Genomic DNA, 14,123 nt, shown 5'->3' on the forward strand with positions numbered 1-14,123 from the left:
TGTGCAGTTCCAATCCTGATGCTCCAGATCAGCAAACTGCTGACCAAGTGAAGTCTTCAGTGGCTTCTGGACACTGAGTTCTGAGTTTTGAACCTTTAGGAAATGCATTTACCACAGAGGAGGCGGCTACAGAGGAACCGAATCCTTTTCTTGCTTGCCATAGTGTTGGTCCTCTCTTTCTGCCAGCTCCAGTTCAGCCCCTCTGCCCTTCCAGCATCACAAAGAGTCCCCCAACCCACAGACCCTGTCAAAGTGACCTCCAGGGACCTCCCCAGCAACAAGACTGCTGTAAGAGGCAATGCCACAGCACCCAAAATAAGGCACTGTATCTATGTGGATCCTGAGCCAGCTGTGCCAGTCACTACATCAGTGGGTACAACACCACAGCAAGAAAATGCCAGTGAAAGCTCCCAAGATGAAAAACCACCCTATGAGTCCAAAGGAGAATATCCCCAGGACCTATTCAGTGTGGAAGAACGCAGGCAAGGGTGGGTTGTACTTCACATCTTTGGCATAATGTATGTTTTTGTGGCCTTGGCCATAGTGTGTGATGAGTATTTTGTCCCTGCTTTGGGAGTGATCACTGAGAAGTTGCAGATCTCTGAAGATGTGGCTGGAGCCACCTTCATGGCAGCAGGTGGATCAGCACCGGAACTCTTCACCTCCCTCATAGGTGTCTTCATCTCACACAGCAATGTCGGCATCGGTACCATTGTGGGCTCAGCAGTGTTTAATATCCTCTTTGTTGTTGGCACCTGTGCCCTCTTCTCAAGGGAGATACTCCACCTGACATGGTGGCCCTTATTTAGAGACATCTCATTCTACATTGTAGACTTACTGATGCTCATCCTGTTTTTCCTAGACAGTGTCATTGATTGGTGGGAAAGCCTCCTTTTACTGACTGCCTATGCCACATACGTGTACACCATGAAACAGAACGTGTTCCTAGAGCAATGGGTGAAGCAGGAGCTCAACAAGAAGTCAAATGCTGTGCAGGCAGCATCAGCAGAGCATATGCAGAAGGTTGGTGTCATTAGAGTTCAGAGGGCAAGTTGGAAGTAACTTTTTCTAAGGTAAACCACAAAGAAAAACTGCATCTCCTTCACAAAGCACATATTTGAACCTCAGAATACAGGTACTGGTCAATAATTATGGTTTTAAAATGAGGGAAATGCAAACTAGACAGAGATTCTAAGAGATTGGAGAACTCACTAAAAGGGAGTTCTACTTGTGCAATTACTAAAGGTCTCAGTTGTGGTTGCTTATGTGCTTTCAAAGACGTGTGGAATTTTGCTTACTTGGTTGTTGTAAAGAAATTTCAGAATGAACACTTGCAGGAACACATTCTTGGTCTGGGAATAAGGTTGGACAATTCTGGTAAATAGGGGGGAAAAGGCTTCTGTCCCAGCCTCTTGCAACTGAGAGATGTTGGAGGAAAATTCTCTTTTCCCTTTCTGAAGCCATATGGGTTGCTGGGATGCTGGTGGTATCACTCATTACCTGATCAGCAGCACAGAGAGGCATCTGGCAGCCTTTAGCAACCACTGCCAGCTCTCCTGGGCAGCATTTGGCAATCAGATTGAAGTGCCCAAACCCAATTCCATGCCACCAGATTTCAAACTGTCCCCTGGCATTGCATGCTATGCTAGTTGGATGTGTCCCTGGCCCTCAAGCTTGCTTTGCCTTCTGATCCTGGCACTCCACATCATTTAAGGAAAGGAAGGAAGCAGATGAGGAAAGTGAGGATAGTTGAAGTGGTGCAGAATCAAGAAACTACTTCTCTTTCCTGCTTCTGGTTTGTTGTTCAGCCAGTGCTCATGGCTGGGAGTCCTGAAAGCTCCTGTGTTACATTCCAGTGGGATACATGTGCAAGAATATGGCAGTGACACACTCACATCACTGTGGACATCACCAAGCATCACAAATTGAATCCAGCCCTGCACTTGAAGTTTACAGAGAACTCTTATTAACATTTAGTAGCATGACAGAGAGCTGCTGAACCTATCCCTTGGGAAAATTAAATCACAGAAATTATAAGTGATGGAAAGTAATGCTAATTACTGTAAAAAATCCCCCTTTGCACCTTCACTCTGCTGGAAAATGAGTAAGGATACAGATGTTTGGGGATGAAGTCTGGGTCTGTCTGTAGCTACAGGAATCAGTTGTGACTCTGCCCCCAGGTGCCCGCATCCTCACTGGGGAGCTGTAGGTAGAATTCTGTTTTTCTCAGAAGCCAATGGTTTTAAGGAGGCCCATGGCTTTGGCTCTTTCGGTAGCATCCATGGGCATTTGTGTCAGCTGTCCCCCTTCCTCACAGGCAGCAGCCTGAAGGATCATTAGATCCTGAAGCAGCAGAGGTGATTGGTCATTTCTGTTCTTCGTTGCTTGCAGACAAGCACTGGGGCAGTTGCAGATGATGGAACAATGAAGCCAACAGATGTGAGGAAGCTGCAGGTAGGTCTAAGCAACTTTACAGGGATCTGAAGTCATTGTATTTTGAACCTCTCCCCATGTCAGGTCATGAGTAAAGGTGTCAACTCCTGTGTCAAGAAACCTGGACCAAAGCCTGTATCATATCAGGCACAACGGTCACAGTTTGCTTAAGAGGACACCTGGCTGAGGCCTGTCCTTAAAGGAATTTTCATAAAATTTAGGAGACAGCTCAGGCTTCCCGGGTGGATTTAACTAGAAGAGTGCTGTTCATTCTCTGCTATAAACAGGCATACAGAAATTCAGAAAGTGAGTCTTCTTACCTGGTTTCGTGGCCAAATTTCCTCCTGGGCTCTCATAGCAGAGGCTGGCAGGATCCTCATAGCAAACACTGAACAGCTCATTCCTCTGCTGCTGTTGAATTGCTGCCCTATGGCCTGGAGAGGCCCTGTCTGATGTAGTGGACAAGGAAGCTGGAATTGACTGGCTTTGTGCCTTCCCACAGCCTGGGCCAGCCTTGCAGCGGGGCAGCAGCTCGGCCTCCCTGCATAACTCTCAGATGCGCGGCACCATCTTCCAGCTCATGATCTACACCCTGGACCCCCTGGCAGAAGGTGAGTGGATGTTCCACACCAGAGGGCCTTGGGTTCACAGCCCTGAGTGGTTTAACTGGGAATACAATCAGTATTTTAGGGTCAGCAACTCACCCTTGGTATGCAGCTGAGCATCACAGATAGTGTCTGGTGAGGGGAGCTCTATGGCGGTGGGATGTGTCCCTTCTGATTGTGTGGCTGGCAAGGACAAACACTTCATGTTTTGGTCCTGCCATATCTACTTTTCCTGTGCCAAGCTAGTTACTGCTATGGTGGCAGCTGCTGCTGCTGGGGTCCCTGAAAGTGGTGACAGTCAGTCCTGTCTCTCATCTCTGCTGTCTCTCCGACTGCAGGGTCGTCAAACGTTGAGTTACAGGCTTCCTCTGTTCCGCAGCATGTCCCATCTTCCTCTTCTTAGCTCAGACCTAATCCCAGCCTTGAAACATCAGCAGAAAAAGAGGTTAAAACCCTTGAAGAATTGTCTTTTTGAAATAGTTAAAATCCCAGCTGAGATTCTAATCATGATGGTGAGGCCAATTCTATGTGATTCAGACCGACACCTCTAAAAGCCCACCTGCACTGCTATGGTATCATCACTACCATGGCAAAGCATGCCCACAGCACTGTGCAGGCAGTGGGCAGCTCCCCAGGGCCAGGGAGGGACCAGCTCAGGTCCAAGACCTCTTTTAAACTGCTCAGGGTGCAAAGAAGCCTCATCTCCAGACAGACCAGGGTCTTTGTACACAGCCTTTTAACAGACTGCTTTATATTAACTTTAATCCAATCACACCATGGAGGTTCCTTTTCCAAGAAATAGAGAAGCACATTAAAAAAAGACATTTTTAAGGTTTTCTTTCCTAGCTCAGCACATGCCCCACCCCTCCACTGCCCTACTTGTTCTAAAGAGATTATCTGCTGCCCATTCAAAGAGAGATTGAAGCTAAGCAGATCAACACCTCTAGTGTCCCTCACAGAGGTTACAAAGAGGACTCTCCAGATCAGAATCCCAGCTGCACAAACTGATCGAGGGAAGAAAGGAGGTTGGATGAGGACAGCAAAGCAGATCAGTGGCTGCTTTGACAGATTCCAGTGAAGGCACCCAATGTGTTACGAACAGTAGCCTAACAAGAGCCAGACGCATCAGGGTTTGCTCCTTGCCTCCTGTGCCCCCGAAAGGTTGTATCAACAGCACCAGGATAGACCCAAAACCTTCCAAGAGGATATGCCATTGCCTTGAGCATCAGGAAGTGCCAGAATTGAGGGGCTGATGCCACTTAGAGACCTCCCAGCACCTTCTCATCCTTCCCACACCTCTAAATGTCCCTGTGCAGTATCTCCCCACCCCAGGCCACCACAAGCTTGGCTTTCTGGTCCAGGCTGGTGCCCTGGTGGAAACCCTGGGGTCTGTCAGCAGGAGAGTTGTGGGGGGCTGAGTTTGGCAGCCCAGGCGAAGGAAAGCCCCAGCCAGTTCAGCCCAGAATAGGCTGCTGGGAGTTTCCGTGCAGTTGTGAGTCACTGTCCTTGCTAACGAGGCTGTTGTTCCCAGGCCTTGTGAATACTGAGTAAACAGGTCTGGGGGACCAGCTTGGATCTTCTCTCAGAGACCTTCCCTACCCATTACATAGAATCACAGAATCATTTAGGTTGGAAAAGACCTTTATGACCATCAAGTCCAGCACTGCCAAGGCCACATGTCCCCAAGTGCCCCATCTACACATCCTTTAAATCTCTCTGGGGTTGGTGACTCCCTGTGCCAGGGCTTGAGAACCCTTTGGGTGTAGAAATTTTTCCTGATATCCAGCCTAAGCCTCTGCCGGCGGCCCGGCAGGGTGTGAGTTCCTGTGTGCGCGGCAGCCACTAGATGGGAGTGTGGCCGTGTGTATTTGGGTCTGATACCGCAGGGACTGTGCCGGGATGGGCACAGCCTCTCCAGAAGGTTTTTATTTCCTAGACCCTTTACTTTACTAACGCCACTGAGTTAATGGCAAAACCTCTGTCCCACGTACGTGCCTGCTCCACTCAAGACTGTGAGAACAGAGACAGCGCCTTATAAAATATAACAATAAAATTACTGTATTACAACAGCTCAGCACTCAAAATCAAGGAGCCAGTGTGTCTTGCAGGAGATACTCCTGACCCTGATAAATTCCTACCTGAAGAAAAGAAAGTCTGGAGAAAAGGAATTTATGCATGGACTAAAAAACCTAAGTGCCTTGAGGAGCTTGGCCAAAGAGATGAAATGACATCCTGAGGATGGCTCTGAAAAAGGATTTGAACTTGCCAAGGCATATCAGGATTTGTGTTCTGATATGTTAATAGTTCCCTATTATGTTATATATTATATATGTGTTAACATATTATATATGTGTTAACAGCTCTGCAGCCCTGTGGGACCCTGGGGACAGCTATGCCTGGTTCCCATGGATCACCAATACAGTCCCTCCCTTTGCTGTGTGTGCAGCACTGTCTGTACCAGGCACATTTCTGTAATTAGGCTGCCACATAAAAGATGATCCCAAAGCAATTTATCTTTCCTCAAGGGCCCTTGTTCCTTCTTGCCAAGGCCTGTAGCATCAGCACTTAGAGGCTGTGGTAATGAACACTCGACAGAAGGAAAAGGTTGCCAGCAGTTGCTCAGCAGTTCCTCACTGAACCTACTGCAATTAGGATTCTGTAGGGTTTCCTTCTCTCTGCTGCCCTCGCTTTTTATTTAGGCAGCACGGAAGTGGTTTCAGGGCAGCAAGGTACGAAACATAGAAAAGCTGGGCCTCCAAAACCAAATTTCAGGGGCAGAGGTCTTGGAAATACAGAATAAGTCTGAAACACAAACTTGCAACACCCCTTGTGTGAAACAAAATTTCTCAGTTGAAGAGTGGTTTGAGTTCAGAATGTGTTTTTTTCCTTTTTGTGTTAGGAAGGTATCATTACTTAAGTCTTTTTCTCTGTCTCCAGGGAGACTACATGTTTACTTTAGAAATTCCAATATTCACATTTCATCCTGAATTATATTTTTGACAGAACTTTTTACTTTCAATGTGCCTTTTTTTAAATTAGGAATTTCTAGCAAGTTTTTTGTTTTGTCCTTTTCCCCACTTTCTGTGAAAGTGAGTAGAAGAAGAGCATGAGATCTTTTCAAGATCATCCCATTACACACCAGAGGGAACTGCTGGGGAATTAAAGGGAGCGAGGATTTTGGAAATGCTCAGGAACCCTCTCATTTCTGAACCTCTAGCCTTACCATCAGACTCTTCAAACTCTAGTCACACAGAGAAAAAGGCAGAAACCTACATTTCTTTTTGAATGAAGCAAAAGGCTCCAGCAGAGAGGTTCTCAGAGCTGCCTGCCCTCACTATGCCCCAGTTAACAAGGTAATGATTTTGGAAATTAGACCAGAGCATTGGGCACTGTTGCAGGCCGGACAAGGCTGAAGGCAGCTACAGCTTCTCCTTGCTTCATTAGCATTCCATCATTTGTTGTAAGAGAATCATGATACAAAGGGGCAAAAGGAATTGAAAGACCTTTATTTTATATTTCCACTTTTAGACAGCAGAATCTCCAAATCCTTCAGGTTCATGCCAAATTGTAAAGAAAAAATCCTCCCTGCTGATTGTGTTGTGAATCTTGTTGGATTGAATACTAGTGCCAAAGAGTGAATTAAATGTAAGAGCCAAATTCAAGGTAGAAGCTCAGCTGCTACCTGAAGTCCATCCTGGATGCTGTCAATTCACAGAACAAGAATTCTCCTGGAGAACATCTCAGGGCCACCGGACACAGACATGCCCTGTGTCATGCGTTCTCCGCCCAGGGGACAGAGTTGCCAGCAGTGAATGCCCCAGGGGACTGAGAGGGACATTGCCCTGCACAGCTAATCCAGAACAGAATGGACTGAGCTCACGGACATCCTTCCTCCCCATGCTGACATGCAGATCTGGCCAGCTTAGAGCCAGTTCTGCCTCCAGTCTCAGTCCCTCCTGCAGGAATTGTGTGTCAAAGGAATTAACACCCTTTTAAATGAGGCTGATCTCATGAGAACTGGACAGTGGCCTGGGCCTAATCTGTTTATCCTGACAGAGAGATGCTCCCAGGTTCCACTTGGCACTCCCAGCCTGTGGCCTGGCTGAGGGCAGCGAGCCAGCAGCTTAAATTTCCATAATCTCAGCCTGAGCCTGACTGCCCTGACCCTGCTGACAGGAGCTTTTGCAGCAGCTTCTGGGAAAAGTCAAACAGAAGGATGCATTGCCCACTGCTTAGAGGAGACTGGGAGCAAAAGGTCGCCCCTGCACTGAGGGATGTGCTTGTGCACAAGCACAGGGAGAAGGAAGTGAAACACTTCACATCCCCTCCAGTGAACTTCAGTTGACAAGGAGGATGGAACAGTCCGGCTCTTGAGTCCCAGCCAGCCTTTCAAAGGAGAATAAATTACCATTTAGATTAGAAATTCTTACCTGTGATGGTGGGGAGGCCCTGGCACAGGTTACCCAGAGAAGCTGTGGCTGCCCCTGGATCCCTGGAAGTGTTCAAGGCCAGGTTGGATGGGGCTTAGAGCACCCTGGGATAATGGAAGATGTCCCTGCCCATGGGAGGGGGTGGGGCTGGATGACCTTTAAGGTCTCGTCCAGCTCCAACCATTCTGTTACTTCATGATCATTTCATCTCAGTCCAGCCATTCCACTGCTCAGTGGAAATCCTGGTTGGTGAAAGATGTTTCTGTCAGACAGAAGCAGGAATCTCACCAGAGTAGGACTTGTCCCCTGAGGTGTTAATGTCTGAGCTGGGCCCCGTTATTGGGCATACACCAGAATTTACTGATTTTCAGAAGGTTCAGTTCAGAACAGTAATTCTGCTCAAATGGCTGGACCTGCTATTTCTATTATCTCAATGTCACTCTGATTAATAAAGTGGCAGGGCCCTGCCCTTGAGGCAAATGACAACAGCACCTTCTGGGTGCATAGTCAACAGCACAGTAGATTAGATCAGTGTGATAAAACTTTCAGAGGAAATTAATTTACAGCCCTGCACACAAGCCAAGCACAGCATTGGCCAATTCCTTGTGGCTACTGTCCACAAGCAAATCCAGTGACCCTCAGTCATTGGGTGTGCAGCTTAACAAAGGACATAGATTAGAGCAAAATGGGACTTTTCTTTGAACCCATTCTTGTTCACTTTCTCTGAGAATCAGCAGTAAGATATTTGAGCAAAAAACAACTATAGAGACACACAGTTTCACAGTTCACTGTAAACCACTAAAAAAGCAGCTCAGTAGAGTAGAGCAGAGCTTGGTTTATAGTGGAAGAAGCCCTCGGCAGTCCCAGAAATAGAGCAGCAGACCTGTGCTGGTGAAGATCATCTCTCAGACAGCCTGGACCATGCTGAACCTGGATACCAGGAGCAGGAGACACTTGTGTATACTTAGAAAAAGCAATAATTTTTCAGGGAACTGGAACATAAAAGGTATTTATTTTCCATTCCCATCAGGTCCCCAGGCTGTAAGCAGCACCCTAAAGCCTCTTCAGCAGCCACATGGCAGGAGGAAGGTGTCATTTTTAGTTTGCACATAATCTAGCGCGGAAAAAAATCAATAGTCCATTGGGAAAAAGATGATATTGCACCAAAACTCCTCCTCTGTTCTTTCTGCATTTTCTTCCTATGAAGTACAGATATCCTCTGTATTACTGACCCAGAAAGGATTTCTCATTCCTCTAGACTGTCTTTAAATAGGATGGTGTTAGTACCATGTCAAATTGCTGGTGTAATTGCTGTAGCACTAGGCAGTTAAATACAACAGCTATGACCAACTAGCAGCCAAAAACTGGGGTCACAGCCAGAACAACTCCTGGGGAAGTGCTGGCTGCAGCCCCTGCAAGAGGAAGGGGGCAAGAGCATGTGTGTGTCGGGGAGGCAGGTCAAGGGGGGCTTTGTAGTGACAGCCCCTGATGACTGTGTCCTTCTCTCGCCCACAGCAAAATTTAAAGACAGGGTTGACATCCTGAGGAACATGGCCAAGGCTGAGACCCTGGAAGGACAAGGCTCCCAGCCAGGTGAGTGCAGGAAGAGCCAGTGCCGTTTGCTTTGTTTTGCACAGCAAGCCCTCACCTTCCCAGCACAAAAAGCCCGAGGGCTGGCAAAGAAACACTGGGGTCTAACACAAATTTTGTGCTATTACTGGTTACAGATGACTGCTGTAACAATGCAGCAGAAATCAATCGATGCACGCAGGCAGGAACAGCCATCCCCAGCGGAGCTGTTAGTGAGGCAGCGTCCGGGCAGGGAGAGATACAAGGATGCACTGGAAATGGCCAGGGAACAGTGCAGGAGGGAAATCAGACCATTGCAGATAGCACTTGGGTGCTGCTGGTCTTTGGTAGACCGTGCAAATGAGGTGTTTGTTAAAACAAAGTACCTTCACACACTTGCAGAAGGGCACAGAAGGTTGCTCCAGAGGAAATAAGCTGCACTGACTCCCATCTATAGCAATTCCAAGGACCTGTGCATCCTTCCTTTAATATAATCACAGAATCATGTAATGGTTTGGGTTGGAAGGGACCTTAAAGACCATCCAGCCCCACTCCCTCCCATGGGCAGGGACATCTTCCATTATCCTAGAGTACTCTAAACCCCGTCCAGCCTGGCCTTGGACACTTCCAGGGATCCAGGGGCAGCCACAGCTTCTCTGGGTAACCTGTGCCAGGGCTTCCCACCCTCACAGGGAAGAATTTTTTCCTAACATTTAACCTAGATCTGCCCTCTGTCAGTTTAATGTTTTTTTTGGGCTTTCTCTGTCACTGTTGACACACAGGCTTGTGCTGCCAGCAAGGCTGCAGATTTTGAATAACAAGAAACTTTTGTGTGGAAGATCCCAGCTCCACACAACATAGGCACCCGAGCACCTCCCAACACGGCCTCACACAGGTGAATGAATCCCAAACTTGAGAAAAAACTGTTTAAAACCCAAGTAAATTTTTGGTGCGTGCTATAAGCACCACACTGACTTCACTCCCTCACCTCTGCTCCGTGTTATCCATATTTCTACTCTATTTCCACAGAGGTTTCCGTGTTCCTCTTGGCTATGCAGGTTAATTCAGGAACAGCAGGACATTGCAGTTACTTCCTTGTATGTGTCAGCACTTTCCTCCTATTTGCTTTTGAATAACCACCAAATGATCAGGGATTAAAGTCTGGCAGCACATCCTGGTCATTTCTCAGAAGCCTTGAAGAATATCAGGTCCCTGAAGAATGCTGTGCTCTGCTGGGAAGGGGGTGCCAGGGGGGGATCTGAAAAGCAAACCTTTACATCCTTTCTGAGTTTTACGGATGGTTTTAATATAATCTTCAGAATCCAGAAAAAAACCAAGAAATGTTAGTCAGCTGCAGATGAGGTAATTAGCATTTCCCTGTTACACATGCGCCCCTTACAGCAGTTCTGGATGGAAGGTCAGGGGAGCATCAAAATGTCATTCTACTCCAGGTGGGCCAAATTCTGCCCAGATTTACCAAACACAATCACAGGAGTCAGGGAGGACACACAACAAACCTAAGCAATCTCAGGGTGTTTAACCTGAAATGCCACCATTGTGGTAGGGAGATCAGAGCTCCTGCTGGTCACAGGGAAGGTGACCACCTGATATGGTGACCACCCATCCAAGATGACTGAAAACAGAACTCCTTCTTATTGCTTTTTGTAGAAGAGGAAAAGAAAGCACCGAGCACCGTCCAGGTAACTCCTGCCAGTGACTCAGAGCCCAGCAAAGACACACAGAAGGCAGATGTGCCACAGGATGGACAGGTATCAAAATCAGGAGCACAGGCACTAAGTGCCCATCCACGCTGACCTTCACGTGTACTTTCTTTCTTCCCTCTCCAGAGCTGTTGGGGCAGGACCCAACCCATGTCACTGGCATCTATAAATAGGCTCTGTGTGTAGTGATTTATTAAGATGCTGGCTGAAACATTTTTTCTTACAAACACAAATTGGGTCCAAATTATGACACCAACTGAGACTGGATAGTATTGTCCCCTCAAATGACTCTTCTGTGGTCAGAGGGCACTCCAGGGTAAGGGAAAATAAGAGCACCTGCCTGTCCTGTGCTCACCAGCAGACTGTTCTGTTTTGCTCCCCAAATCCCTTTCAGGTGATGTAATTTGGCAGTTCTGATGAGAAAAGGTTTTTCAAGGATATAAAATATTTAATTTGTGTCTAGAAGGTAGTTATAGTTAATGGATGCCAATTAGTTAACAATACACAGGTACTGGGGTGGAGGTGTGCCTGGATTCTGTCCCACAAGAGCTGTGGCTTCCCTCAGCAGGTTACAAATGTGAGCTCTGCTCAGGTGAGGCCATGGTGAGTAACTGCAGCTCCTTGTTAGTGTGAAAACATATTGGCTTTTTGATTTTTTATCCTGACGTACAGCCTCCGTCAAGCAGTGACACCTCAGACAGCAGCTCTGAGAGCCAGGAGGACAGCGATGGTGACAGCACAGAGGGTGATGAAAACGATGAGCCCTTATCTCTGGACTGGCCAGAATCAAGGAAGAAACAAGCAATTTACCTTTTCCTCTTTCCCATTGTCTTTCCTCTCTGGAGCACTCTGCCTGATGTCAGAAACTCGGTAAGAATCTATCTTCCTTCTGCTACTGGAGTCATTAACTAAGCTATAGACTTCCTCCAGGCAAGAGTCCCTGGGTCCATTTTTCCATGTCTGGAGTCTGCATAGTTGAAATACTGTTAGTGCTGCAGGGAGTGGGACAAGAGCCCCAGCTGCAGTGTAATGTCATCCCAGAGACTTTATTTAGTAAACCACAAACTCTAGCAACTACAGGTCACCTAATCAAGCTGAAAAACAGAGCAAACAGAGACCAGGGTCCAAGTTAAAGCAATCAATTGCAGTGAAGTGTTTCAGGTGAATAGTTTTCAATGGGCACTATTAACTTCCCTGAAACGTCTCTTTTTTCTTTTCAAACTTGATTTCAACAGGAGTCAAAAAAATTCTTTGTCATCACATTTTTTGGATCCATCCTCTGGATTGCTGCATTCTCTTACCTCATGGTGTGGTGGGCTCACCAGGTAAGAGGCTTATGTTCTTTCTGCAAATCACCATTTCAGAACAAGTAGATGGAGAGAGGGGACAGTGTTACTGTGGCATTTTATCTGATGAATTACAGCTGCAGTCATCTATCACAACAGTAGAAACTTTGTTTTGTTAAAACCCAAACGGGAATTTTTGATTTTACAAAGATTCATTCTTTTCTGAGAACTTCCAAGGGAGTTTGTGCATCAGTGAAAGGAAAAGTACTATCAAGATTTATCTTAATTCTGACTTTTCATTGATTAATGTTTCTGTGCAGAACATAATTATCCATTACCTAATTAAAATTCCAGGAAAATATAGGTTCTGATTCTGGAGGCTGCTAAATGATCTTCACTCCCCCAGTCTTAATGTTCACCTGGTATTCTGGGAACTAATACTTCCATCTTGTAGGATCAGCCCCCCAGTCTGTATTGAGTGATATATTGCACATGCCCAGTAAATCTGATCATGCCGTAAATCCAAGGACTGTCATCTCCAAAGGCCCTTGGATCTTGCGGAGCTGATGTTAAATTCGGAAAGGCAGACAACATCTAGAAGAGGAGGACTGAGGACAGGAAAATTGTGCTGTAGCTGACTTTGACCTTGGCTCGGTGCTGGCACCACTGTGGTCAGATTCCCTATAGAGCAAATCCAGAATCAACAGACACTGTAAAATTGAATTTTTAATTCTATAAAGCGGGAAAATGCTGCCACATTTATGGGACTCAGAATATTTTAACGCAAACATGGCACAAACACTAACACTGCACAGAGCAAGTATACTCATGTTCCATTGCTAACTGCACTACCCAACTTTGTGTTGATTAGGTTGGTGAAACAATTGGGATATCAGAGGAAATTATGGGGTTAACCATACTGGCAGCAGGCACATCCATTCCTGACCTCATCACCAGTGTCATCGTGGCACGGAAGGGCTTAGGGGACATGGCTGTGTCCAGTTCCGTGGGCAGCAACATCTTCGACATCACTGTTGGGTGAGTAGCAGGTCAATGCTAAGAGATGCATTTCTGAACCACAAAGTTACCTGGTTTTAAACCAAACACACCTCAGTTAATTTCATTTTAGCTGTAGTTAAAATGAAGGGCAGCTGAGCAACCAGTTCCTTTTGAAGAAACCCAACCCAAACCCAGCCAGGAAAGACAAACTGTCATAACTCAGCCCATTATCCTCACCCAATTCTAAATCAACACAAAATTACCAATTTTTCAAGACAAAAATGCAAGAGATCTTTGGCTAATGTCAAAGATATACAGGCAGGAACCTTATCTGATCACTCAGACACTCAGCTCCTGGGGAAGGTCAGTATCAGTGCCTTGATCTCCCATCCTAAACCATCAGGACATTTCTTTATTATAGCACATCAAGGCACTTAATTCTTAGGCATTATTTTCAAACCCCTTTTACTCTTGGATTGGATTATGATAGTGCAAGCATTATCCAAATGCAGTTTTGACAGGAACAACATCCAGTTTAGATTTATGCTGAGCTATAGTGAATACAATCATGCTTTTTTTTTCCCTGTAACAGTTTGGAAAAATTGCTTAGTTATGATGCAGAAAATGAACTGCCTTAAAACATTTATTTCAATTACTTTTCCTTTCCTTGCAGCCTGCCAGTTCCCTGGTTCCTTTTTTCTATCTTCAATGGCCTCAGCCCCGTGGCAGTCAGCAGCAATGGTTTGTTTTGTGCAATTGTTCTCCTTTTCCTCATGCTCCTGTTTGTGATTATCTCCATCTCTCTCTGTAAATGGAAAATGAACAAATTACTGGGGCTCACCATGTTTGCTCTCTACTTTGTGTTTCTGATCATCAGTGTGATGTTAGAGGACAAGATAATATCCTGCCCAGTATCTGTATGACAGGTGGACACTTCAAGATCTAGGGGAGGATCCAGCAACATCAAAAGATGGTTGAAGTAGCAGTTGTTCTGCTGAAAAAAGCAACCAGAATTGTAACAAACTTACTGAAAATAAGGTATCTTTAACATGCTAAAAAATAAATCAGTCTCAAGTGGTG

The 14,123-nt window shown here is 46.1% G+C and overlaps 1 protein-coding gene across 4 annotated transcripts; it reads left to right on the plus strand.

The window, feature by feature from the left end:
• SLC24A1 (solute carrier family 24 member 1) lies at positions 1 to 14,123 on the plus strand. 4 transcript variants are annotated; one of them, XM_048317855.1, is made up of 10 exons: positions 1 to 488; positions 867 to 1,023; positions 2,392 to 2,454; positions 2,936 to 3,044; positions 8,984 to 9,061; positions 10,706 to 10,806; positions 11,431 to 11,628; positions 11,994 to 12,083; positions 12,916 to 13,082; positions 13,717 to 14,123. In XM_048317855.1, exons 1-10 carry the CDS (start codon positions 103 to 105, stop codon positions 13,964 to 13,966), a joined length of 1,599 nt encoding a protein of 532 aa, XP_048173812.1. In that variant the 5' UTR covers positions 1 to 102; the 3' UTR covers positions 13,967 to 14,123. The 4 variants fall into 4 exon arrangements, with proteins under 4 accessions (XP_048173812.1, XP_048173810.1, XP_048173811.1 ...); XM_048317857.1 differs by having other exon boundaries at positions 403 to 488; positions 863 to 1,023; XM_048317853.1 differs by having other exon boundaries at positions 1 to 1,023.

Source organism: Corvus hawaiiensis, chromosome 13 (genome assembly GCF_020740725.1).
Source record: "Corvus hawaiiensis isolate bCorHaw1 chromosome 13, bCorHaw1.pri.cur, whole genome shotgun sequence".
Taxonomy (NCBI): Eukaryota; Metazoa; Chordata; class Aves; order Passeriformes; family Corvidae; genus Corvus; species Corvus hawaiiensis.

Excerpts from the sequence above, each read along its gene's own strand:
- SLC24A1 (XM_048317853.1), top strand. The coding sequence starts at position 103 with ATGCATTTACCACAGAGGAGGCGGCTACAGAGGAACCGAATCCTTTTC. Across the intron at positions 2,455-2,935 it reads CAGATGTGAGGAAGCTGCAG|CCTGGGCCAGCCTTGCAGCG; the intron begins GTAGGTCTAAGC and ends GCCTTCCCACAG. Across the intron at positions 3,045-8,983 it reads CCTGGACCCCCTGGCAGAAG|CAAAATTTAAAGACAGGGTT; the intron begins GTGAGTGGATGT and ends TCTCGCCCACAG.